Source organism: Gymnodraco acuticeps, unplaced genomic scaffold (assembly GCF_902827175.1).
Source record: "Gymnodraco acuticeps unplaced genomic scaffold, fGymAcu1.1, whole genome shotgun sequence".
NCBI classification, from domain to species: Eukaryota; Metazoa; Chordata; class Actinopteri; order Perciformes; family Bathydraconidae; genus Gymnodraco; species Gymnodraco acuticeps.
The window spans coordinates 538290-566007 of NW_022992160.1; the positions used below are offsets into that span (position 1 = coordinate 538290).

The window sequence follows — 27718 nt, forward strand, 5'->3', positions numbered from 1 at the left end:
GTGCCTGAGCTCAGTGAGGTCAGTACAAACTGATAAACTGGGTCAAAGTTATGGGCCTAGGAACATATTTCCCCAACACTTATTATAAGCAATCTGAGGCTTCTGTTTTAAGGAATGAGCTGCAACACTTTCTGTAAAATAATAAAGTAAACCCTCTGGAGAGCTGTGATGGAGGCTGTTTTTAATTAAAGCATATTCAAGTATCAAGAATAATTTAGCTACATTTGATTGATTTTGCTAACTTATAATCTAACATGTGAGGCAATATACCTCACCTCTAGTGAGGGGCCCAGCCCTTCGTATGTTTTTCTTTATCTGGCCCTCAGTGAAAGAGTTTGGCATCTAGCATCCTGGTCCTTCCTGTTGTTCCCCGGTCCTTTCCCTGGCTCCCCTGCTGTTTCTCTGGTTCGCCCCGCCCTCTTCTGGTTCTCTGACCTCCACCAGGCAGCATGTGTCGCCTCTCAACCACAGCAGTCAGAGCCCCAGCTGTGTGTGGGGGCTCTAAATCATGAAGTCAGGTCAGGTTCACTGCCAGATGATCTTGGTGGAGGAGTCTGCTGTGGTCTGCCTCCTGCATTTCCAACGCATGATGTTTGTGTTCAGCTTTTTCCGCAAACCATAACCTCCAGAACTGTCACACTCAGAACTAGCCCTGCACCACACCCCCTTTTAAACATCAGGGGGCTCCAACCCACAGCACCTCACACTCAGGGGCCTTTCACTTCCTGCGACTCATTTACGTTGTCATTATTTCTGTAACAGTATGGAGCTCAAAAGCTTTTTCTCTTGCGAGTACCTATTATTTCCTGCTTTTTTACACATATTCTCTCCAGTACAGCGTTAGCTTTGAGTGTTAGCGATGCTTGCTAATGTAAACACAGACCATATTACGTCCAAAACACGTTGCGCATTGTTTCCGATAGCGAAGTTTCTGATAGGGCCGTGGGCGCCAACCCACATTTGAGTAATGTCGTCATGACCGCAGCAAATCTGGATCAGCTCCGTTGTACCCTCGTTTTTAGAGATGTGGGTACGGAGGAAAAGAGAGAGGGTTGTATTTTCTGACACTTTGTGATTCTCCTGACACACCGGGGACACACATTTATGTATAAAAGACATCAAAAAGTGCATTTTGCATAATAGGGGATCTTTAAGTCACAAAAGAGTCAAATTATTTAAATACTTTGCAACAAGTAAATCAGAACTTTGTTTGTCTACAACAGGAACATTCTAATTGATGCAACAATATTATGTAGAAATGTCACATATATAAATATAATTATATACACACATTCTGCACAGTGAGTACTATGACTTTTTATACTTGAAGTATATTTAGCTGATAAGACTTTTGTACTTTTACTTTAGTAAGATTTTGAATGCAGGACTTTTACTTGTTATAAAGTATTTTGAAAATAATGTATTGGAACTTTTACTCAAGTAAAGCATTTGAACACTTTTTCCATCACTGCCATTTGTTACATCTGTTTTTAAGTGTATATGCCCAAAGCCCGCACCATATATGTACTGTATATGCTTCTAATCTGCACCATATCCAAAGATAAGTATTCATATTTAGACATTATGTCCATTACTACAACATTCTACTGTTATGTGAATGTATTGAAACCTCAGGCACTTCACTACTCTTTGCACTTTCTAGTTGGATGCAAACTGCATTTCATTGTACACGTACACGTACGTACGTACGTACGTACGTACATCTAATCTAATCTAGTGACCTTCTTCTGAGAAGCTCTTAGAATTCAGGCAGCAAAGGACCACAACCGTGTTGTTTGTTGTGTCTCTTTTTGTCAGTACGTAACTGTTGCATCCGGCCTCCATCCGCTGTGGGGGTGAGTCGCTGTCAGGGGGCTACAGGCCAGTGACAGGGGGCTGTCAGGGGGCTACAGGCCAGTGACAGGGGGCTGTCAGGGGGCTACAGGCCAGGGACAGTGGGCTGTCAGGGGGCTACAGGCCAGTGACAGTGGGCTGTCAGGGGGCTACAGGCCAGTGACAGGGGGCTGTCAGGGGGCTACAGGCCAGGGACAGTGGGCTGTCAGGGGGCTACAGGCCAGTGACAGTGGGCTGTCAGGGGGCTACAGGCCAGTGGGCTGTCAGGGGGGCTACAGGCCAGTGACAGTGGGCTGTCAGGGGGCTACAGGCCAGTGACAGTGGGCTGTCAGGGGGGCTACAGGCCAGGGACAGGGGGCTGTCAGGGGGCTACAGGCCAGGGACAGGGGGCTGTCAGGGGGCTACAGGCCAGTGACAGGGGGCTGTCAGGGGGCTACAGGCCAGGGACAGTGGGCTGTCAGGGGGGTTACAGGCCAAGGACACAGGGCTGTCAGGGGGCTACAGGGCAGGGACAGGAGCTGTCAGGGGGCTACAGGCCAGTGACAGGGGGCTGTCAGGGGGCTACAGGCCAGGGACAGTGGGCTGTCAGGGGGCTACAGGCCAGTGACAGTGGGCTGTCAGGGGGCTACAGGCCAGTGACAGTGGGCTGTCAGGGGGCTACAGGCCAGTGGGCTGTCAGGGGGGCTACAGGCCAGTGACAGTGGGCTGTCAGGGGGCTACAGGCCAGTGACAGTGGGCTGTCAGGGGGCTACAGGCCAGGGACAGGGGGCTGTCAGGGGGCTACAGGCCAGGGACAGGGGGCTGTCAGGGGGCTACAGGCCAGTGACAGGGGGCTGTCAGGGGGCTACAGGCCAGGGACAGTGGGCTGTCAGGGGGGTTACAGGCCAAGGACACAGGGCTGTCAGGGGGCTACAGGGCAGGGACAGGAGCTGTCAGGGGGGCTACAGGCCAGTGACAGGGGGCTGTCAGGGGGCTACAGGCCAGGGACACGGGCTGTCCGGGGAATACAGGCCAGGGTCAGTGGGCTGTCAGGGGGCTACAGGCCAGGGTCAGTGGGCTGTCAGGGGGCTACAGGCCAGTGACAGTGGGCTGACAGGGGGCTACAGGCCAGAGACAGGGGGCTACAGGCCAGGGACAGTGAGCTGCCAGGGGGCTACAGGCCAGGGACAGTGAGCTGCCAGGGGGCTACAGGCCAGGGACAGTGAGCTGCCAGGGGGCTACAGGCCAGGGACAGTGGGCTGTCAGAAGTAGCACAACATGGCTGCTGGCCCACAGCCAACACTGTACAGCTGCTGCTGTTCTGTTTCTTGTTAGGGAATTATTTGCTTAGGTATTCAACCTTTGACACAGTTCATCATTTTCTCCTCTCACTGTCTCCTTTCTCATGGCATAGGTCTACGGCCTTGGGTATTGCTGCTATCTCTCATAAGGAGGGGCAGCTTGGGCGCATTGTTGTTGCCAGTCTATGACAGAGCACAAGCCGCCATGAGGTAGTTAACTGTTCAGGGACGAAGGTTCCCTGGCGCACATTCTTTCCTATGGACGAGAGCTCTAGTTAGATTCGGGGTCCATAATGTTTAGTCTCGCTGATGAAGAATGTTGATTATTACACTCGGAACTAGTTAAAACCTCGAGCTGCAGAAGAGTTCTTCAGAATTGGTTTGGCAACCGCCGTGTCAACTCGTGACACTCCACTTGTCTCGTCAATTCTCCGGCCGAAGCTCCAAATAAACCGTCAGTGTTTGCCTTCAAAGCTCCAGCTCTCCTCGTGTCTCTCCGAGTCCTGACTCTCCATTTCCACAGAAGTTTCCCCCACACTTCTCACTTTCTAGATGTGTCAGTTGTTGTGTAGACCTCTGATGTGTTGGCCATCTCCTTTTCTGACTTATATAAAGATACAAAAAAAACTTTGGTTTACCCTGAATAGTTTTGCTTTCTTTAATGAATGCAACTTCCTCTGTATTGTTCAGCCCCTTGAGAGGAAGTCTTTCTGAATGTCAGCTGTGCTAAGACCTACCTTAAAGGTCCCCTATGATGCAAACAGAGGAGTATGAGGAGGCATGCTCCAATGGGTGGTCTGTTTGGTACTTTGAGCAGAACACTTCAGAGACATGTTTTGTTTAGGTATGGCCCTATAATATATTGTTCTAATATAGCATAATAGGTGAGCTTTAAGAACAACATGCACACAAAACCTGAATAGAACATGTGTTTCTTGTCTCGTTTGATTGTATTCTGTTTAGAAGGAGTGCTCTTGCACTGAAGGGGTTTAGAGTGCTAATCATTTCAAAGCAATGGTTCTGACTTTAGTCTCTTTTAAACTATAGTCTTTATAATAGGCATAAATGCACATGTATTAATGTTGACTAGTATACAGTTATGCTATGATTTGTAAATGTTGTGGTGCCTGGCTATTTAAATACTTTAAACGCTTTACAATTTGTTAATGTATCAGTAGGTTAGGCGGTATACATAACATCCATCAAACAAACATGCTTCACTGCATGCACAAACATATTTTCATCAAACTGATTGAGCAGTTTACATATCCTTCCTGTTTCATAATGCTTTCTAACCATTATGGAAGATTGTATCAATATTATCCTTAGTGCACATACTAGCTCATAGTCCTTACTGTGCTGAGGGTCTCTTTGGAGAGCCCTCAGCATGCTCACTTCCTTTTCTTAGCTCTGTGGGAGTGTTTCATGTATTGATGTACTGTAAGTATTCCCTCCATGTGTACACTGTTGATTGCTCCATGTTTTCCGTCAAGTGTACACAGGGTTGGGAGGGTTACTATAACAAATTAGAATGTACTAGTTACCTGTAAAAATGCAATCAGTAACCCAAAAATAGCAAAATATAAAAGTGATGTAATCTGATTACTTTCCGTAATTTTTGGATTACCTCAACATCAAATGCAATGCAAGTAAATAAAAGAGAAAATAAATATAAATAAGATATTTTTTACTTCAGTGCATTATGTAAGGCAACAGCACAATGTGACCTTAGAAAATAAGACACCAAGATATTTGGGATCAAAAAAGTGTCCTCTTAAATTCAGGCTAGACATAGAGAATGGTGGCGCTTACAAAAAGTGTTTAAGTTTAATATATGAATAAAAAGCCAAGAGTATTTTGTTCTAACGGTCTCCCTATTGTGCAAAATCCACTTTTTCATGTCTTTACACATAACCATGTGTCCCCTCTGTGTAAAGACATTGGGAAAGTCTCTTTTTGTCCTGATCCATATAAAAACCTGTCTGAGCTGATCAGATTTGACCACTTTATGATGTCACTTTATGATTTAGCCAATCGCCAACCAAGGTAACCCCCCCCCCCCACCTTATCACCTGAATCTCCTCCTAGAGCAGCTTTGTGTTTTTTTTAGCCAATCACTTCTCAGAGGGGCGTGGCCAGCAGCAGCTCATTTGCATTTAAAGCTACAGGCACAGAATCAGCACTTCTGAAACAGGGCTGAAACAGAGGGGATTATGGGTTGCTACAATGATCTGTTATCAGCCAAACCCTTCAGAGACATGTTTTGTATATATCTGAGACCTATAATATATTGTTGACAAAGAGTATAATAGGGGACCTTTAATTAGTCCACCTACACAGCATTAAAAAAAGAAGACTGAAGGCCAAATTGAAAATCAAAAAAGATATTCAGGCAGTACGTCTAGCTATAATATATACTGATCTTTATAATACATTGTTTTTTTCAAATGTAACAGTTATCTGATTATGTCTTTTCTTAATGTAACTGTAAGGGAATACTGTACAGGTACTTTTTTTTTGGTATCCTGATTACGTGATCCCGTTACATGTAATCCGTTTCTCCCCAAGCCTGTGTGTACACACGGTTTAGCTCCACTGAGATATTGGTGCTTGTGTAACTTTACTAAGTGTATTTGGATCCAGACATTGTCCTTCACACAGTTGCAGCGCAGAGGTTAATGTTGTTTCTCTGGCTGTTGCAGGAAGGACTTCGAGGAGCTGTTTGAGGTCATCATCACCAACGCTCTCAAGCCAGGCTTCTTCTCCTTGGTGCCCGAGCAGAGGCCCTTCAGGACCCTTGGTGAGTACCGGCCTGCTGCGTACATTTCATTATTTTCCTTTGATACATAGTTATGTCTCTTAAATGTTAACAAATAGCTCATACAAATCACACGTTCCAAGAACCCCACATGACCTGATGATGGGAACTTTCTTTAAGTGGAGAATGTCACAGTTGAAACGCGAAGTCATAGTTTCAAAATTGTGTGAACACTTGCTTCCTGCCTAAGAGTGGGCTGGATAAAAGTTAAAAAGAAAAGTCTTCATCCTGGATTTAAAAGTAGTAAGAGTTGTCGCGGACCTGCAGGATTCTGGCAGATGGTTCCAGATGTTTGGAGCATAATAACTGAACCCTGCTTCTGCTTTCTGGGAAAGCCAGTGTAAAGACTTCAGAACGGGACTGATCCACTTTCTTAGTGTTAGTGAGGACTCGAACAGCAGCGTTCTGAATCAGCTGCAGCTTTCTAATAGATTTTTTAGTGAGACCTGCAAAGACACCATTACAGTAGTCCAGTCTACTGAAGATAAAAGCATGGACACGTTTTTCCAAATCCAGCTGTGACATTAGTCTTTTAATCCTAGATATGTTCTTTAGGTGATAGTAGGCTGATTTAGTACAGACATTAAGGACTGCCCGATGGCCCGGGGCCATCTAGTATTTAGCTCGGGCAATGAAGCCTCACCTGCTGGTTGCCCGATCGGGCAATCTATTATGCCAGTGTCATGCAGCTCGCGGATCCAGTAATGAGTGAGCCGACAGTAAAACTAAACATATCTATAACTAGTTTAGGTAGTTTGAGAGGTAATTAAAATAGCTACGTGTGATATTCTAACCTGAAGTGTGTGTTTTGTCCGCTCACCGCTGCATGTGATCATGCAGAGCTGCGTGTCGACTCGTCAGCAGCAGCTGATCTCTCTCTCCCGTCAGATTAGACTCGCGTTTATGTCCATATCGATCAGATCCAGCTAATGATATGACTACCTGCTTATTAAAAGACACCTAAACAATAAGTGTCGCTATGCAACTGGGTGAGGCCACAAAGTATAGCGCAGCATTATGCATTTGTTTACATGCCCACCGGAACCCCGAGGCATTACCAACAGATCAACGCACAATCAACCCATACAGGACATCTCTTTCTCCACATGAAGTGTTAGACATTAGAATTGACTATTCTTGTCTGTCACATACTCTTCTTGTCTGTCACATAAGTGGCGCAACTGAAGCGGTATTGCGCTAAAGGGAAATTATTTTGACCGGACATTTTGACCGAAGAGATTTAGATTTGCCGCGCATTTTTTCAGGGCAATCTCTATTGGGCTCAGGGCCATCTGTAAATTAGCTTAGATCTCCCAAAATCTCCCAAAATCCTTAATGTCATGCACTGTAGTAACTGTTTTAATGTGGCTGTTGAAACTCAGGTCAGAGTCCATGACTACACCAAATCACTGTCGTGAGAGTCAAGCAAGTCAAGTCAAGTCATACGAAATGCTGATGAATAAGCCCAGTTTCCGCATTTAAATCAGTAAGTCAGACAGTGGTTATGAAAATGGATGTAACCCACACTATGATCTTCATTACATACACAGTTAATCATTTGAAATCTAATTTAGACCGATGACAATCATATTAGATTCATATTAACCCTAGAACTGCAGACAATATAGCTAGGACTCAAAAAGTCTGTTCAAAAAGGCAGAATTCCAGGTAAGAAAATCATATATGGCATTTGCCAGTACACATATTTAATTAAAATGTCTGTTAACACTAGAACCGCCAACAGCGTCAGCGCCTAGAGATATAATTTCCAAATCCTTTAATGTGTTCCTCTTCATCATTTCCTTATAAACTAAGTAGGACGATTTAAAACTCACTTAATTGGGTTCATTTAGAAATGGCTTCAGTTTATCATCATAACAGATCAAAAAGATTCATTTTACAATAAATCAAGGAATGATGCACTTCTACAAACAAAAACAACATCATTAAAACATTTAAACAAACTACTAAAAGTAGATGAACTACATTATTCAACAGTTTACAGTAACTTCTGATAACAACTCAGGGGAAATAAACGAGGCATCTCTTTTCCTCTCTCTCTCTCCTCCCCCTCCTCCCCTCCCCTCCTCTTCTTATCTTCGACTCATCCCGCATCTCCTTTTCCTCTCCACTCCCCCCCCTCCCTCTCTACTCTTCCGTCTGTTCTCTCTTTTTCATCCCTTCACTGCACAGTACAGGGTTAGTCAAATGAATCCCTGGCCTGGTTTTCGAGTGTTCATTTACCGTTTGTCTTCTCTTGCTTAATCGATTTGAAAACCAAGGTCTAACGTAGCTTTAAACTTAACGTTAGGCTTTCTAGCTAACACACCCTTTCTCTGTGGGTTTGTTGTAGTGACGAATGAAGTTGGATGTTGTGGTGGTCGTGTCACTGATCTTTATGCTGCAGACCCTGCATACCGCTGTTCTCTTCTTATTACCGTCATCGACAACATAATCCTTGAATCCAAACCTCACTATATTTGGAGTAAAGCTAGCTGCTGCCATGTTAACTGAGTGGGTTGCCAGGTTTGCGCACATTGCGCTATAATCACGTTTTTCGAAAAAACTAAACGTAATATCTCAATACAAAAACAAACGCAAATATTTAATTTTAAACAGTCAAGTCCTTTCAAGTCATCTGTCTCAAGCTTAAGTCAAGTCTCAAGTCATGAATACCAAGTCCAAGTCAAGTCAAGTCTTTTATCAATGTTAGTCAAGCAAGTCTCACGTCAAAAAATATGCGACTCGAGTCTGACTCGAGTCAAGTCATGTGACTCGAGTCCCCACCTCTGCCAAAAACCATTAGCTCAGTTTTATCTTTGTTTAATTGAAGAAAGTTCTGACACATCCAGTCATTGATTTGTTCAATGCACACACGCCAAACACAGATCAGATCTCATATATTCCTAAGTATAGGGAATCAGTCCAGCCGTCATCTCTGAGGATTTCAAAGAGCTGCTAGTTGTGTTAGTCAGATTCATATCATTTACCCACAATTCCTCAAGAGTCCACATTCCTCCTCCCTGCCTGTGATCTGACGCTCAGGTAGAAGCAGTGCAGTGGCAAGGCAGCCTGTCTTCCTGCCAGCAATAACACTGGGGATGCATTATGTGTGAAGACAGGATGACCCACTCAGGGAAATATGTTCTCTCTCTCTCTCTCCCCTCTCCCTCTCCCTTTCTCTCCCTGAGTTCTGCCACGTTGGAAAGAAAACCTGCATTGTTCGTCCTCTGGCCTCCTCTCAAACTGGCTACTCCTTTTCAGTTGGGACATCTCTTATTATTCTGCACTCTTAACAGTTTTTTTATTGATTAGCTAATCAAGTTTATTTTGTGTGACCAGTGTATGACACATCAAGTGTGTGACTTGAGGACAGATGATTAAACATGTTCCAATCATTTTGTTAATCAGCTCATAAATGATTAGAGCGGGTTTCCTCCCACAGTCCAAACACATTAGGTCAGGTGAATAGGTGACTAATCTACCTGTGTGTTGTTCCTGTAATACACTGGCTCAATGCATCCTGGGAAACAGACTCCTACATCCAGATCCACATCAGCAGCTGCTGTACAGTATATCGAATAGATATGTGGATATGTGCCTACCCATGGAAAAGTGGCACTTTTACTCATTATAATGGCTTTTAACATAATGAATAATGTATTATTATAATTGGTCTGTATATTTAATTAGGTAATGGTTTAAATTATCCATAAAAATACTCTTTAAAAAATAAAAAGACTCAAAACACTAAACTAACGTTCTTTCAGAACGGTTCAAGGTTCCTGAGAACAGACACTTTAGGTGTTAAAGGCTTGTGTGGGTCATATCTGTCACGGATGGGCTACAGTCAAACACATAGAATACACATGAGGCAGCACCCCATCTCTACGGCTGTTCACACATAATGGCACTGCATCTGTAGAGACCCTAACATGGTGACACTGCATCTGTAGAGACCCTAACATGGTGACACTGCATCTGTAGAGACCCTAACATGGTGACACTGCATCTGTAGAGACCCTAACATGGTGACACTGCATCTGTAGAGACCCTCACATGGTGACACTGCATCTGTAGAGACCCTAACATGGTGACACTGCATCTGTAGAGACCCTAACATGGTGACACTGCATCTGTAGAGACCCTAACATGGTGACACTGCATCTGTAGAGACCCTAACATGGTGACACTGCATCTGTAGAGACCCTAACATGGTGACACTGCATCTGTAGAGACCTTTGCTTGGTTCAATTTGTTTCAATGCGCAGGGTTTGTGCAGGATGTCACATGAAGCTCTAATGATGATCCTCTCTGACTTATCAGTGGTCTGCAGTGTTTCTACCCACAACTCTGGAAACTCTGGTCTAGTTTTAGATGTCTTTTCACTTTGTAATTTGAGACATGAGTTTTATTCTAAGTTGCCTTGGGAAGGTGCACCTCTGCCTCTGTATGAATGTGTGTGAATGCTGACTTGATTAAACGCTATATTAACAAAGCCCATTTACTTTTTGCCACTGTTGTACCACTGTACATAAAAGCAGCTATTTAAATGCCCAAACAGTAACACCACACTGAAAAAACTGAAACCGGCACCTTCTGACAGGCCCTACACTGCTTCACATGGTAAAGCAATGATGTGAGGAAACAAAGACACTATGTTTATACACCTTTTCTATTGTGTTAATCATCACAATCCCAGAGATTTAACACTAGAGAGGTGCTGACTCCAGGTTGAGAACCACTGCTTTCCTGGCTTACAGTCTTCAAATTCACACTGCTGTTCTGCTGGAAGCTGGGTTCTGTGGTGATGTGTGCTGTGGTGCTGGGTGCAGTGGTGGGGTGGTGCTGGGTGCTGTGGCGGGGTGGGATGGGGTGCAGGCGGAGTCCAGGCTGTGTGGTCATGTAGCAGCTGGCTGTGGCTCTAACTGTGGTGTCTGGTTCTCTCTCCCAGTGAACGATGTGGAGGAGAGCGAGGGGCTTCCGTCGCTGGATAAACCCGGCTGGTACTCCCAGGGAAACTGGCCGCACCTCCACGAGCTGCTGAAGACCATGACGGGCAAACCTGAGCCCAAGGTAGGCTGGACCCCCCCCCCCTCCCATCTGTAGCAGGAGAGCAGCCAGATCTCGGACTGAACAACATCCCAGGCTCGCTTTGAGGTTGACTCCAACTCTGGTTTTTGGCAGAGGCTGAAAGAGATGAGGGCTTCACGATAAATCAGTTGAGGAGGATTCACACAGGGGTGATGGAGGGGGGGAACGTGGCCCTTGGCAGGACTGCTGACAGGCACGCTGCCTGCCAGTATGCTGGGAGTGCACTGATGGAACCACTCCCCCCATACTTCTTACAAAGCAGCCCATTCTTAGGGACAAAAAGATTTCTTTCTTACCAGGTATGGTAGATAACTTAGATTTCTAAAAGCTTTGCTACATTTACATTATATACCATGTTATTCCTACTTCCAGACAAATAATAATAACAATAATTGTAATAAAGCTTTATTTGTATAGCGCTATTCTTACACCAGGTGCAGCTCAAAGTGCGTTAACAATAAGGCACACAAATGAAAACAAAAAATAAGAAATTCACTTCAGGTCCAATGTTAAAACCTTTCTTCACACATGTAGCAGAACAACATAATAATACACTATAAGGGACACAGTCAGTCAAGGTATGATCATGTAAAGAAGATACAATATAATACATATTGATCCCTCTCTGTAAAATAAAGGTAGACACGATACAAAATGAATAAATACAACAAAATATTAAAACCTAAATATAAATAAAACAACAATAATAAATATAACACTTATAATTTAAAGTGGACCTATCATGCTTTATCACAACTAGACTACAAGGAAATAGTGCTGCTTGGTGATTTTAATTGGGACTGGTTAACTGCAGTGTCAGAGGATTTTAAAAACCTTTGTATCTCTTTGAATGTTACTCAGATTGTGGACAGTCCTACTCGCCCTAATATTAAGTCCCCAAATAAATCCTCCCTAATTGATCTCATTTTAACTAATGTTGCCCTATAAATACTCATCTGTGGGAGTATTTGCAAATGATCTGAGTGATCACTGTGCTGTAGCCACAATTAGGGACACAAAAGTCCTAAAGGTTAAACCTCGCATTATCATTAAGAGAGACAAAAAACATTTTGTGGAGCAGGGTTTTGTGCATGATCTGTTTGATTTTGATTGGGGTAAAATCGATCTGTGTGCTGATGTAGAAACCGCATGGTCTTATTTTTATCTTGGTTTTATGGCGATCATTGATAGACATGCACCCCTGCGTACATTTAGAGTGAAGGGACGAGACAATCCTTGGTTTTCTGCTGAACTGTCCAGTCTCCTTCATGAGAGAAACAAGGCCTGGGCAAAGGCTAGGAAATCAGGCTCAGAGGTAGAATGGCTACGCTTTAGGCAGCTAAGAAATAGCTTCACATCACAAATCAAAAGTGCTAAATCTAAGTATTATCTGTCAGTTTCCACAATGAACCTGAATAATCCTGGACAATTTTGGAAAGCCATAAAATCGATATCTACCTGTGAGATCCTGTAATGAGCTACCTCCGTGCATTACCACAGCATCTGGCACTATATCGGACAGGGCCACTATGTTACATTGTTTTAATGAGCATTTTGTGTCCTGTGGTTCTCTATTTGATTCTGTCACTAACTCTGCTTCTGTGAACACCACAGTATGTGACTCTGAAAAACCTGTGTTGGAAAACCCTTTTAGTTTTACCCCTTTTACTGTTGATGTTGTTCGTGAAGCTTTAACCAAGTTAGATCCTAAGAAACCGGCTGGCCCGGACAACGTAGAACCTTTCTTTTTAAAGATAGCTGCAGATTGTATTGCTCCACCTCTCACTACTCTTTTTAACCTCTCCCTCAGCACTAACACAATTCCAAAATTGTGGAAGTCAGCGTATGTCCTGCCTTTGCTAAAAGGAGGGGAGGCCACCTTATTAAATAATTATAGGCCCATCTCTAAATTGTCAGTTCTGGCTAAGGTTCTTGAATGCTTAGTGAGTGAACAGGTAAAGGTGTTTTTATGTACAAATGACATCCTGTCTAAACATCAGTCAGGCTTCAGAAAGCAACACAGCACCATCACTGCCACAATGAAAGTGGTGAATGATGTGGTGAGTATTTTAGATAATAAGCAGAGTTGTGCAGCACTATTTATTGACCTGTCCAAAGCGTTTGATACCGTCGATTATCGCATCTTAAAGCAGAGGCTAGCCAGTATAGGCATGTCCAGCCATGCAGTGGGGTGGTTTGTAAACTACCTCTCTGAAAGGTCCCAATGTGTTCAGTTTGATGGGCTGTCTTCTGAGTGGTTAAACATTACTAATGGTGTTCCTCAAGGTTCTGTTTTAGGTCCACTTTTATTCTCCATCTACATCAACAGTTTAGGTGAAAATGTGGATGAAGCTACTTTACATTTTTATGCGGATGATACCGTGATGTACTGTGCAGGTCCCTCCAGTTAAGGAGGCTGTTGCTAAATTACAGGCTGTTTTTAACATTATTCAGACTCAGCTCTCTGAACTAAAGCTTCTTTTAAATGTTGAGAAAACCAAGGTAATGCTCTTTTCTAAAGCTAAAAAGACACCAGAGACTGCTTTGGATATTGTAACTACGCAAGGAATAAAACTTGAAGTGGTTACCTGTTACAAATACCTTGGTATCTGGCTTGATGATTGTCTCACTTTTAAACTTCATGTCAATAACCTGCTTAAAAAGCTGAGGGTTAGGCTAGGTTTCTTTTTCAGAAATAAGTCCTGTTTCTCGCTTGAGGCCAGGAAAAGGCTCTGTGACCTTTTGACCTGTGCTGGACTATGGTGATTTGATGTATATGAATGCACCTGCCAATTGCCTGGTCAAGTTAGATGCTGCATATCACAGTGCACTGAGATTTGTGACAAACTGTAAAGCATTAACCCATCACTGTACCCTGTATGCAAGGGCTGGTTTGCTTTCACTAACTGTACGGAGGCTCAGTCACTGGTACATTTTTATATACAAAGCCATGTTAGGGAAACTTGCATCTTATATCTGCTCCCTGATCTCATGGCGAAATTGTAAGTGGCTACTGCCTGAGATCGAATGCTGTGGTTTTATTAAATGTGCCAACTGCTAGGACTGTCTTAGGGAAGACAGCTTTTAGATGCGCAGCTCCTCTGTCTTGGAATAGTCTGAAATTGAAATGGAAACTGAGCAATCTGGTGCCACTAAATGTTTTTGAAGCTCGGTTGGATGCTAGTCAATCGGAAGCTGTTGGTACCTGCTCATGTGGATAGTTATGTCAATTGTAATCACTGTAATGATGCTGTAAAATGTCCTTTTTGTTGTTCTGTTTATGTTTGGATGTTTCATGTGGAACCTACTTGAGCAGGTCTCCCTTGAAAAAGAGATCAATGATCTCAATGGGATACACCTGGGTAAATAAAGGTTTGAAATGAATGCTATATTTCAAACATATATTGTAGGGCCATACCTATACAAAACATGTCTGTGAAGTTTTCTTTTCAAAATACAAACAGATCACCCATTGTAGCCACTGCTCAAACCCCTCTTTTGAAGCCCTGTTAGAGAAACGCAGATCTTGGGTCCTTAGCTTGAAAAAAAAAAAAAATCCTGTTCTAAACCACATCAAGGATTATTTCTGAAACAGTATGGAGCTCAAATGCTTTTTCTCTTGCAGGTTTATCACAAGGTGAGTTCCTTTTTTTATTTCCTGCTTTTTAAACACATGTGCTCTCCAGTACAGGTTAGCTCTGAGTGTTAGCGAGGCTTGCTAATGTAAACAAAGACGAGATTACGTCCAAAACACGTCAGGCATTGTTTCTGATAGCAACTTTCTGTGGGTCCGCTGCCGATTTGACGTCAGATCGGATGGAATCTGTATCCGCTCGTTGTACCCCGTTTTTAAAAGATTTGGGTATGGAGGAAAAGAGAGAGGCTTTTATTTTCTCACGCTGCGTGAGTTCCCCGATGCACCGGGGACACATGTTTATGTATAAAAGACATCACAAAGTGCATTTTGCATGATAGCTCCCCTTTAAGAAATAAATAATAATAATAATAAAAAGGTTTAAAAACGGATATCGCTAATAAAACTAAATAAATAAATAACAACCTATAAAACCTATAGAATGAATAAATCAGTTAAACAATATAGAAATAAATAATATGAATAATAAAGATTAAAAGACCAATTGAAAGTTGGGTGTCGCTAATGAAAAGCCAATCTAACTAGATATGTCTTTAGTGTGTGTGTGTGTGTGTGTGTGTGTGTGTGTGTGTGTGTGTGTGTGTGTGTGTGTGTGTGTGTGTGTGTGTGTGTGTGTGTGTGTGTGTGTGTGTGTGTGTGTGTGTGTGTGTGTGTGTGTGTGTGTGTGTGTGTGTGTGTGTGTGTGTGTGTGTGTGTGTGTGTGTGTGTGTGTGTGTAACCACTGACCACTATAAATTGCATGTCAAAAAAAAGAAGAAAAAAAGTAGGGCTGTCAACATGTTAATAATTGCGATTCATCTGGAAACCTTACAGCGTTAAAAAAATAAATACGCAAATTAAAAACATTAAACATTAAAAATGTTGACCTGGATGTATACATAGATTGCATGGCAAGGAAAAGACAAAGAAGCAGGGAAACTAACTTTAGACCACTGGACATCAGACAGAACCATCCCTACAAGTTACTCAGGAGACAGCAGGGTCTCCACTTTGGTCAGATAGAGCTGCAGTATGATATGATGAGAGAATCTGCTCTGTGTAGCACACACTATACAGAGGGGAATCACAGCGGCTCTCTGGGACAGTGGATACGTTCGGAAAGTTGTTGGACTTCAGAAATCAGGTTATAATAAAGTAAAAAAACCTCCGATTTCTCTTAACAGTTTGTCATGCATTTCTTTAAAACAACACCACACATGTGTTTTATTTCCCCCAAAATACAAATAAATAGTCATTCAACTTTCTCATGATTAATTACAGATAATTATTGCGATTACAGCAATTACATTTTTTCATCAATTGACAGCACTAATGAATAACTACATATAAAAATACCAAATTGTGTCTGTTACATCTCATGTGAGTTCAGATTTGTAATATGTTTCATTAAGCTACAGTCTGGTCCCAGCAATGACGTCATGTCTGACTTTAAGCTAAGGTCAGCCCTCAGTGAGCGATACACATGAGTTAGTTCTAGTTCCTGTCAGAGGCACAATGCTCATTATATATTCAAAACCACAAAACTGAGTCACGGCAAGGCAACCAGCGTTTATTACAGCAATTTCTTTATGATGATTATTTTTCGGGAGCATATTATGCTTGTTGTAGATGGCAGTGTTAAAGAGATGACAGGAAATGAGGGCGCAAGATGAATCCACACACAATGTGCGCTGTTAAAAAGACTCCATGTTGTTCAATATCGAGGGTATGAGCCGTAGAGAGACTCACACGCAGGAAGCTGTCACCATCACACCCATAGAACCCTCTGGAAAAAAGATTGTTTGTAGTCAGAGGAAGATGATAGAAAAGATTATTTCCCAACTTCCCAAAAGCAATTTCTTTTTTTCAAGTCTGAGCAGGAGCAAAGGATATGGTTACTCTGATGAATTTGTAATTTCCTGAAATGTTGAAACAATGCATCTGAACTTTCCATGTTCACTCCGTAAGTAGAAGAGGTACTTTCATACCTTCATTAATTAATAATGACGCTTTATCTGAAAAATACACATTCAGTGCCATGTCTGTTCCAGTGGCAGGGACTGATTTCAGAGGAATGAAACGTACACTGAAAAAACTGAAAGGTTGACTTTAATTCAATGTATTATTCACATAAGAAGAAAGGATGGTACAGATCATGCAGAGGGGAACCTAAGTTCACCTACAGCAGCACTCGCCAGCACCCCCCCCCCCCCCCCACACACACACACACACACACCCCCTCCACACACCCCCTCGGCTCAATGGCCCCTCTGTTCCCCGGCCACGTGGAGAAAGCTCTTGAGGAATTCAGTGTCAACCTGCACTTAAAGCTGCTCTAACAGCGGGGTGACCTGAGGCCTCTGGTGAGCTCCCTCCACTTTCACCTGACTGCTGACTGCAGGTGAGAGGAGGCTTCAGGGAGATTACAGTCCCTCAGCACAGCACTGACACTGATGGGGGGGCTGATTGGAGGCCATCACAGAGAGTAAGGCCTGAACACGGCAGGGAGGATCAGTGTTGGGAAAATACTGAATGTACTCTTCCAATATCAGAGTAGCACATGATAACAAAGGCCCTACGTTTTTTTCCTAACAATCAGCCTGACTTTGATTACACGGAAAAACATGAAGCTTTTATTAAATATATAAAGTCTACACATTTCACATAACTGTTGAACCTTATATATATTAACTTGAATTATTGCTGATAAATAACCTAATACAGCAATGTGAAAACTGTTGACATTTATTAATTAAAGTCAATATTTCAGCACTCACAGAGGAGTTTGGATCAGGCCTTTCACAGTTTGTGAAATCACTTTAGCGATGCAACAGAAAGGCTGGGGAGGTTTAGTTTAACAGGTTCAATATTTATGATAATTAGTTGCACTGTCCCAAGTTGGGGTTGAAATGGTAAACTGGTATTTACGGTATGTCACAGTATTACAATTGGCACTTAATATACCGTGTGTACATTTGCTTAGCTACGGAGACTTACAGCTGATGATATTTTACATTTAGTAGTTAAAGGAGTACGTTCCCATGCTAGTGCTGTTAACTGACATACTTATGTTATGCAACATAATTCAGTTTATTATTATCTGTTCTCATCAGGGTCATTGTAACTGTTAATAATATATTTAACAGTGTAATATTGTATACCGTGAAACTGTGACTATCTTACAGAGCCCCTAAAGCAGTGTTTCTCAAAGTGGGGGGCGAGAGACCAGGAGGAAAAATAGTTTTGAAAAAAACAATTTGAAAAATTATTGATTCAAAAATAATATGTTACAGTACAGTACACATCTGGGTCTCTGTGTTTCAGTCAAGCTCGGCTCTGTGTGTGTGTGGAACGAGCCATTTTGTGTGCGAGAGAGAGAGAGAGAGAGAGAGAGAGAGAGAGAGAGAGAGAGAGAGAGAGAGAGAGAGAGAGAGAGAGAGAGAGAGAGAGAGAGAGAGAGAGGCCGGGTCTCAAACGGTTTGGTCACGATTAATGTAAACAATTATTTCCGAGGCAAACGTTTATATGATCATTAACTTAGAAACTTTTAACTTCAATATTTAAAAACAAATGGGGTGCTAATGAACTGTCAACGTGGGGGGAGCCTCGCTGCGGGGAAACGGTGGACCTCTGTCGGCTGTCAGCGCAACTTCAATGGTGCCGTTTAACAACATAAAAATGTAAGGGCGGTGCCGGCCGTCACCGGCCCATGACGACCGGCGGTTCTGTGATTCCACACACACACACACACACACACACACACACACACACACACAGTGCATGATGTCTGTTTGTGCTCTGCTCAGCTCCACTCTGTGTGTGTGTGTGTGTGTGTGTGTGTGTGTGTGTGTGTGTGTGTGTGTGTGTGTGTGTGTGTGTGTGTGTGTGTGTGTGTGTGTGTGTGTGTGTGTGTGTGTGTGTGTGTGTGTGTGTGTGTGTGTGTGTGTGTGTGTGTGTGTGTGTTTGTTGCCCTTTAAAACAGCTGCGGGCAGCAGGTACTCTGAGAGTCGCGGACATTAATTCATAGATCAAAGCAGACTGGTTTACAGACTCTCCTGTTTTGCCAATCCGGTGCAACCTGTTAAGCCCGAGAGACCCCGGTACCGGGGCCCTCCTGCAACATCTTGCAGGAAACAGTGTCTGAGGGCATGTTCATTTAATAAACTATGAATGTTTTATATCCATGTAACGTAAGGTGACCAGATTTTCAAAATTAAAACCGGGGACATTTTGAGTTTTGCCGTCAATATATCATTAACATATCCAATTGTCTTCACTGTTAAAGAAAAAAGGGGGACAATTCTGGTTCAATGTAATTCGAACATTTGAACTGTTGGATACAAACAGAAGGACGATAGCTCATATATGAGACTTCAAAGGTCTTTTATTTTGAAACTGTACATCAGATTGTCCAGATTCTCTCTGAGTGACTAGATAGGGGTCTCCTGCTATCACCCTGAAGTGAAATAAGTATTTGATTGACTTCGAGTGACTCTTTGATTATGGACGGTTTCCATTAAATAATAATCAAAATATAGATGGACAATAGATCTAATTTGAGATTTTAAACAGCATACATTTTAAATTGTGCTTCAGAAAGTAATATTATTTTTGGAGTGTTGTGAGATGGTGTCAACATCAATTGAAATTAGTCACCCAGTGGAAATGTCAGATATGTCTTCATAACTGCATACTTACATTTTACATTCACTCAGTTATAATGTGGTAGTTATACGTAGTTTGTTTCAAATTATGATTGATCACATTATATAGTACATATTTCTTAATTTAAGCTCCAGTATAGCCTATATGAATATGTTTGGTGTGTTTTTTAGGTATATTTGTTATTGACCGAGTAAACGCTTTTATTTTGAAGGCAGTTTTTACAGGCCTCTACCGTAATGCATAGGATATTCGCGCACCGCAATACAACGTGCTTTTGACTGTGTTTTTCGAAGTGGAGGCTGGCTTGACCACAGTCTGTTTACCCAGTGTTTCCTGACATGAATCGTTTTGTTTCACCTTGCTATGTGTTTTTAACGTATATTAAAAAACGGGGACAGTTTCAACCGGGGACAGGCCAATACAAATGGGGACTGTCCCCGGAAAACAGGGACGTCTGGTCACCCTAAGAAACTCATCTAACTGATCATTTTAATTTTTTTTCTCCAAAAAAACGCCACAATGCTAACGCTGAGCCTCTGAATTAGCAAGGAGCGAAAAATGCTAACAGATGACTGCACCGAAATTCACTCACAAAACCTTATTATTTATCTTTGCTGCACATCCAATACATCGTGAGGTGACACAGAATCAAAGGGTACCCTCATTATCACTCAATTATACGAACTCTCGGAGATAATAACAAGAACAGACATCAAAACATGTGGCGCTAGGTAGCTAAAAACGCTAACATGGCTCACCTGTGTGGTAGTCTGGTCAAAAGTGGTCTTCAATGGCTTTAAAACGATAGAAACAATGCTGAAGTTAATCCATAGGTTAATCCAATGTGTCTGTATCCCTTTGAAATTATTTCTGATAATCCATGAGCAATAAACCTGCGTTTCCGTTTCTAGAAATCAGACCTAGAGACAGCTTCACTCTGGTGCAAAACTGCGTCCGCGAAGCCCTCACCTTTTTGTTTTACCATGTGTGTGAGTGGGGAGATTCCCCTTCGATTCTATTGGCTCTAACGGTCAGAAAGAGATGTCAATCACCAAAATCGACCAATGGGTTCCAGAGAAACGGTAAAACCCCCATTTCCATCCAAATCACCTCAGAGGTGGAGTTTTTTTTGCTAAACCTCTCTAAAAAGGTCAAATGTAACTTGTTTTGCATCAATCTTGATACAGGGTACTTATTATATATTATACTTTGGATTCCTAAAGCTTTTAGTCTACCTTACCATCATCCAAGTACAAAATATTTTTTGGACGGACACTATAATTTACAGTTTTTTACTATGTTCAATCTGAATTTTCTACATCCAACTCACAGGTTTATCATTACTTTGAGAAAAAAGATTATTAATTTAACCCTTTTAGAAGTGAAGATATGGTCATTTGTTCTGGGAATGTCATTTTCGAGCCTGAGACCTGAAAAACAGGCTTAGGGCTAAACTGGTTTTAACAAATAGCTCTACACCCCTGGCCGAAATGTCCATAAAATTAAGTCTGAGTTCGAAATATATCTCAAATAACGTATGCACTGTCATTTCCCCACGTAAACATAACAGTCTGCAATTAAATGGTTGTCTCCTCCTGTGTGCTCCTTCCTCCTTGGCGCACAGGTAACTTTCTCAACAACTTTTCTCAACAACTTTTTTAAATGTGCCTTTAGGAACTACGGACAGAGGGTCAGGGCACAGCTTCTGTGTGCGCCTGTGCTCCAGGCCCACACAGTGTGCAGCACAGAGGGCTCATTAAGGCCCTGCAGCCCTCTGCTCTGTTCACCTGCTTCAGCCTGAACTGCTCTCTGAGTGATGAGCTGATAAGAGACGCTCACCCTAAAGCAGCAGTGAGCTGCAGCACAGTGAGCTGTTTCTGATAGCAGGAGGAAATGACTGTAAGACACACTCTGGACAAAAAGCCTCCGTGAACTTTGTCCCCACCGCTACGTCCATCAGACCCTGAGCCACGGAAACATTTATATTTCTCAGTTTCAATGTTGGCATCATATCGCTGTATAACATGGATCATGTTAGCCTAGCCACATTAGCAATTCTGATTTATCAATAATTCAGAGCCAACAAATGAAATACAAATAACTCCACATGGGGGCGGGGGGGGGGTTTGACCTGCAGACGCTGCACAGAATGAGTGGCTCTTTGGAGGCACTGGTCCTGGGTCAGGAGGAAAGCTGTGGCTGCATTTACAGCCAATGAACAGTGTCATATTGTGTGTTTCGTGTTTGGAGAAGGAGCATCAGATCCCTCACAGTCCAGTCTGCTGATGTGAGTGTGTCCATACACAATGATCCTCTTCTATAATGTGTTGCCTCTGTGCTGGAATCCTCAGCCTCTGTAAATATTTATCCCTGCAGCTTTCTGGGGTACAAGCAGCTGAGCGACTTCTGGGAAGCTCTCAGAAGGCCCGGCCCGCAACAGCAGCGATTAGTAGGTGTGTTTACATGAGGGGGGGCCTGGGACACAGATCTGTGAGGGGGAGGGGGAGACGCAGCTCCTGGAATGCCTTACATCCTCTTTATGGCCTTCTGACTCCTGGAGAGAGGTTAGATTCAGTCTGATCACAGGAAAGGGTTTATTTGATGCAGAGTTTCACTTTCTCTCAACCAGGAATCTTTTATTTGTCCCACATAGAGGACATTTGCCTTCTAGATTCTGGGTTATGATAAAGAGCATGCATTGTGGTTCTCCACACGTTAGCCATGCCAGGTTTAAAATGACGTGTACCTTAAAACATGCAATGTTCAAATACAGTATGTAACATAAAGTACCAATATGTATTATTTTACGTAACAAGCCTAAATGGGGACATGTAATGTGAGTCACTCCGTTCCGTCTCTGACGTCAGGAACGAGGAGCTCCGCCTATATGGCCAACTCTCCACCAATCAGGGGAATGTGGCGTTGCCGTGGCATGGTAACAGCATGGTAACAGCATGGTAACAGCATGGTAACAGCATTGTAACAGAATGGTAACAGCATTGTAACAGCATGGTAACAGCATGGTAACAGCATGGTAACATGACGCCCGTGCCTCACCCGCCTCCTTTGCAGGGGGGCGTGGTCTGCTGCAGCGCATGCAAAGACAGGGCTGGAATAGAGCGAAATGAGGCATGGCTAAAATGCATGATCTGTTTGGTATTTTGAAAAAAAAACTTCACAGACATGTTTTGTATAGGTATGGCCCTACAATATATTATTCAAATATAGCATGATAGGTCCACTTTAAGGCTGCAGTTTTCTGTTGCTCTGTTTGGACTTCACAACCTTGAACGAGAGGGTAAGCAGGTTACTTTGGCACAGCATTGTTATGTACGACCTTGTTGGTCAAAGTGTGTAAAACAGGCAGATTGGACATCTCAACAGTGTGCTCTATCTCATACCGAGTTCCCAATGAGTAAAGCCTTAGCATAACTCTAAACAACGAACATTCAATCATATTTTCATGTTAACAATATTGTATTTATTCCAGTTCAATGATTGTGATTGAAAAGCCTAAGGAGGCTGGTAAACATTGCAAAGAGGGATTTGCATTCCTTAATAATATTCATAAACGTAACCATGTTGTAGCCTGAGAAAGGCTAAACCATATCAAAGAATACATTTATAAACTACATTATCTCATTTAGCTGTAGCTTTTATAAACAACAAAAAATACGTATTGACCAGTCGTTGAACCAGGAACCCTGCGGTCATGAGTTAACTGCTTTCCAGCTGAGCCACAGCACACACACTAAATCTCCCTGAAAACACTGCACTCTATTTATTCATGTTTTTATTCCTACATTTATTTATACTTTTATTTATTTATACTTTTGACATGTTCTGACCTCTATATGAGTGAGGGTCTGAGCTCTCTTAATTTCATCGTGTCACCGGGCCCGGGTACAGGAGGGGTAATATGGTTCTTATTATACATCCATGGGTAATATGAGCGTTGTGTTCAACCGATCTAAAGCACTTCCTGAAGCAGTCACGTGGTATCGACAGGCAGCGAGGCTTCGTTTGTCATCGGTGACGTCACTGGCCCAAAACGATACAAGCCTCGATACAAGGTTCACAAAAAGCTTCGGGGATTACTCGACACACGCTCCGAAGCCTCGGCGCAATACGTAACATCACTAGTGTTTCCCTCAGTGTGCCTTTTACCATGCCCCTATGCTATTGGTTCTCAAACTTTTTCCGTCGGGCCCCCCCAACACAAATAGTCACGTAATGGGCCAAGTTAACATTTATTAAAATACATCAATATGAACGTGAACATTCCTTTCAAAAAAATAAATAAATCACTTTGCTAGAACAGTGATAATAAAACAATGCTCCATGAGTCTGTGTGCTTTAAAAAAATATATACATTATACAATTGTGCAATTCCTTTGCTAAAACAATAAGTTATAATACTTTGCCACTTTGCAATCTGTGCAAAGAAATGAAAAGAAAGAAAATGCTGATATTTGGCCAAAAAGTGTGTCTTCTTATCACAGCATTAGTGGCTGCAATGAGCCTGTTTGGCACTGCACATTTCTTCAAAACGGGGTTGCAGGCTCAGTGGCGGCGCCAGAGATTTCTTTTGGGGGTGCTGTGGGGTAGCTTGACTTTTCATAGAGGGTGCTCAAACATTTAGGGTTTCCCATTAATGTACCGGTCGCTACAGTTGAATTTTCTACTGCAACACTCCTCACGGCTGTTACAATCAAGGCTCGATAATCAGCTCACAGCATATAGGTGTAAGCAGGGGTGCTATTTTTTTTAAGTGGGGGGTGAACCTAACCTCCTCTAGGGGGGTCCGGGGGGATGCTCCCCCGGGAAGATTTATTTTTAAATATTGAAGTTAAAACCATCAATCTGGTGCACTTTGAGAGCAACATGAAGAGATATATGGATACATCTCTCAGCACCCATATGAAACAGAACTGTAAGCAGATGTTCTTTTTCTTTATGGATATTTTACAAATCACTCCCCTTTCAAACTGTATTCTTGTTTTACTGCCATAGCATTTCATACCTGTTTTTCATTTATTCTCTTATTTTTTTATACCTATAAAGATCATATAAAGGTGTGCCTTGGAAATAATTGTTTACATTAATCGTGACCAAACCGTTTGAGACCCACTGAGATAACTAATCTCAGTGGGTAATCTAAACTGAGAGTCCTTTACCTCACTGAGCTGAGGTTATCTGAGCCTCTCAGTCTGACGGGCGAGAATTCTTCCTCCACCTTGTTGTTGAAAAAGCTCCTTATATCCGTTAGCGTAGCTAGCTAGCACCAGATGCTAACAACAACAATCTCCGGTACCGGTGCGCGCTTACTCTCTCGCTTGTGCACGCACACAAAATGGCTCGTTCCACACACACACAGAGCCGAGCTTGAATGAAACACAGAGACCCAGACGTACTTGTACTGTACTGTAGCATATTATTTTCGAATCAATCATTTTTCAAATTATGAATTTCACACATCAAAATAAAAAATACATATATTTCTTGGGGGTGCTTAGGGGGTGCTATGGCTATCCTAGGGGGACCTGCAGCACCCCCTAGCGCCCCCCCAGACGCCGCCTATTGACCTTCCATCCTCCACATGTACATTACACACCTGTGTCCTACAGCACCCTCATAGGTTTAAGGTTTCTAAGCGTAACTTCTGCCGGTCATGCCGACGCCATAACCATTTTCTTTTCCAATTTTTTTTTTTCCAATTTTTTTTTTTGTCATAACAATTTTTCCTCCTGGTCTCTCGCTAGTCATGCCTCTGCGCCCCCCACTTTGAGAAACACTGCCCTATGCCAACTGTGATGAAGGCGTCTTCTTCACACAGATGCTTTCAGATGCATTCATTTGGTTTTCGAGCCCACAAGTCAGAAATAGATTATAGTAAAGTATATCTACAAATAACTTGTTGAAATTATTGAATTTAAAAAGCATTTAGTTGCACAATACTGTGCAGATGGTTGAGGCATGTTCTTGTTTTTTTTAAGGACCATCCCATCACCATCACAACTATTAATATCTGAAACTATAATGTTCACTTGACCATTCTTGGCCTATCTTGGTTTTGATTAATGTATGCTTGGTATGATCTCTTAATTCATTCCTAAAATGAGCTTCTGCAGACTTTAATGATGGAGTCACTGAGAAACTCTTGGAAGGGGGTTAGTGAACTTCATGTCAGCAGTCATTTCTGTCAGAGTTGCATCAGCGTTTGTGAGGACTTCAGATTAACCGGCACCGATTACCATTACGCTCATCAACCATCTGCTGACTAACAGAATGACCTTTAATAGCACTGTGTGTGCTACTGCTTTTTCCTAGTACATCAGTGAGGTACACTGAAGAAACTGAAACGTTGACTTTGATTAAATGTAATATGTCAACAGATTTGCTAACTCTATTAGGTTAGTTGAAAGCAACAATATTAAGTTGAACCTATTATTTTTTATTTAAAGGTAATATGATTGCTTTTAACTAACCTAATACAGTTATGTGAAATGTGTTGGGATAAACCATTTAATTAAAGCCTAGGTTCCAGTTTTTTCAGTGTAGTAATAATGCCAGCATGCTCATTTATTGATCACTAAATAACGTATAATGAACTGGCCTTTTACTGTGTAGCCTCATTCTACTAAAACATCAGCGTCCTTCTGTGTCTTGTCCTTTTAATCTCCAGAGTGTCACTCTCCTCACTCCATGGCTCTCCTTTTGGAATAAAGTGAAACACTCGTTGAAATGGGATTTTAAGCTTTGAGCAGCGTGCGCCTGCACTCAGCTCTGGAATGCGTCTCAGCTTTCTTTTCTTTTTCATGAGAGGAGGACAAAGGAGAGGAGATGGTCAAAGAAATCATGATGACTTTTGCAGACTCATCATGTCTGGTCTTGTTTACACTGGGGGGTCGTAAGACATATGCCAGCTGACTACTGCTAAGAGAATCCATCTTTACCACTGCACTTAAACTATTGTGCAGCTGCAAACAGTCTGTCCTCTGTCCCCTTCTCCCTCTGCAGGTCGTGTATTTTGGAGATAGCATGAGGTCGGATATGTTCCCTGCCAGCAGCTTTGGGAAGTGGGAGACAGTGATGATCGTGGAGGAAATGGAGGGGGAGGGCGTCCCGAAGAGTGACGCGGCGAAGTGTAATGAGGCCCAAGTGGAGCCGCTGGAGAAAAAGGGAAAGTTTGAGGTGAGTTCAGAGGAGCAGCTGTTTCCCTTTAGCAGTGACTGCTGCTCCTCTCTGCTGGAAGCCTCACCTGCCGCTAACACTCGTTCCCAACTGTCTTTGGTCGTGTTGCATTGTGGGTAATGCAGACGCCAGCTTTTGACAAGGAAGAAAAATGTGTAAAATTAAAAAGGTGATATCTTTGGTTCTGCTGCTTCGATTTTAGCCTTTTTTTAAGTAACAATGAGACCAACTGTGTTAAAATAGTGCAGAGCTCAAAGGGAGCAGCCCTCCTGGGAAGAGGTGAGAAGTAACTAAGTACATTTACTCAAGCACTGAACCTAAGTACAAGTTTGAGATACTGTTACTTGAGTAGTATTTCCATTTTATGCTACTTTGAACTTCTACTCCACTACAGTTCAGAGGTACATGGTGTACTTTTACTCCACTACATGTATTTAATCCCTTTAGTTACTTCACAGATGTGGATGAATGATGTGAAATATAACCAAGTGTTAAATCAGACTTTAGTTCCACCTGGAGTAAATCCACAAGCTACCCTGCAGTATACAAAGTCATTCAAACTAGCTGCACCTTTACCAGCTTTGAGAACACTTTCATGATCAATCATTATAAAACATATCATATATATTATTCTGAAATGGACCAATCTGCACAACGACTACTTTTACTGTCGCTACTTTCACTATATTTTGATGAGAATACTTTTCTACTTTTACTTGAGGAACATTTTGAATGCAGGACTTTTACTGTAACAGAGTATTCCTACACTCTGGTACTTCTACTTTTACTCAAGTACAAGATCTGAGTACTTCTACTTTAACTCAAGTACAAGGTCTGAGTACTTCTCACCTCTGCTCCTGAGGTATATAATATGAATCAGTGATGCCCAAAGATTTGACATAATACCACCTCCTGCTGGTGGAGCCTCGCAGCAGCGAAACCATGCCGCGCCACACTAATTGCGCCGCATAAGCTCAGTTGAGGCCCCCTCCGCAAGGTGAGGCCCCCTCCGCAAGTTGAGGCCCCCTCCGCAAGGTGAGGCCCCCTCCGCAAGGTGAGGCCCCCTCCGCAAGGTGAGGCCCCCTCCGCAAGGTGAGGCCCCACGCAGTCTGCGTGATCTTCCTGTAGGGAGGGCCGGCCCTGTTCCAATCTAATGGCGCGTTTCCACTGCAGGCCTCG

At 42.6% G+C, this 27718-nt stretch overlaps 1 protein-coding gene across 2 annotated transcripts in view; it reads left to right on the forward strand.

Annotated features, from left to right (window-relative positions):
* nt5dc1 (5'-nucleotidase domain containing 1) overlaps window positions 1-27718 on the forward strand; it is a 113259-nt gene that overhangs the window by 77279 nt on the left and 8262 nt on the right. For both annotated transcript variants that reach the window (XM_034204535.1, XM_034204536.1), the window contains exons 8-10: window positions 5837-5934; window positions 10907-11028; window positions 26366-26539. In XM_034204535.1, coding sequence (XP_034060426.1) covers window positions 5837-5934; window positions 10907-11028; window positions 26366-26539 — 394 coding nt within the window. The remainder of the gene's footprint in view (window positions 1-5836; window positions 5935-10906; window positions 11029-26365; window positions 26540-27718) is intronic.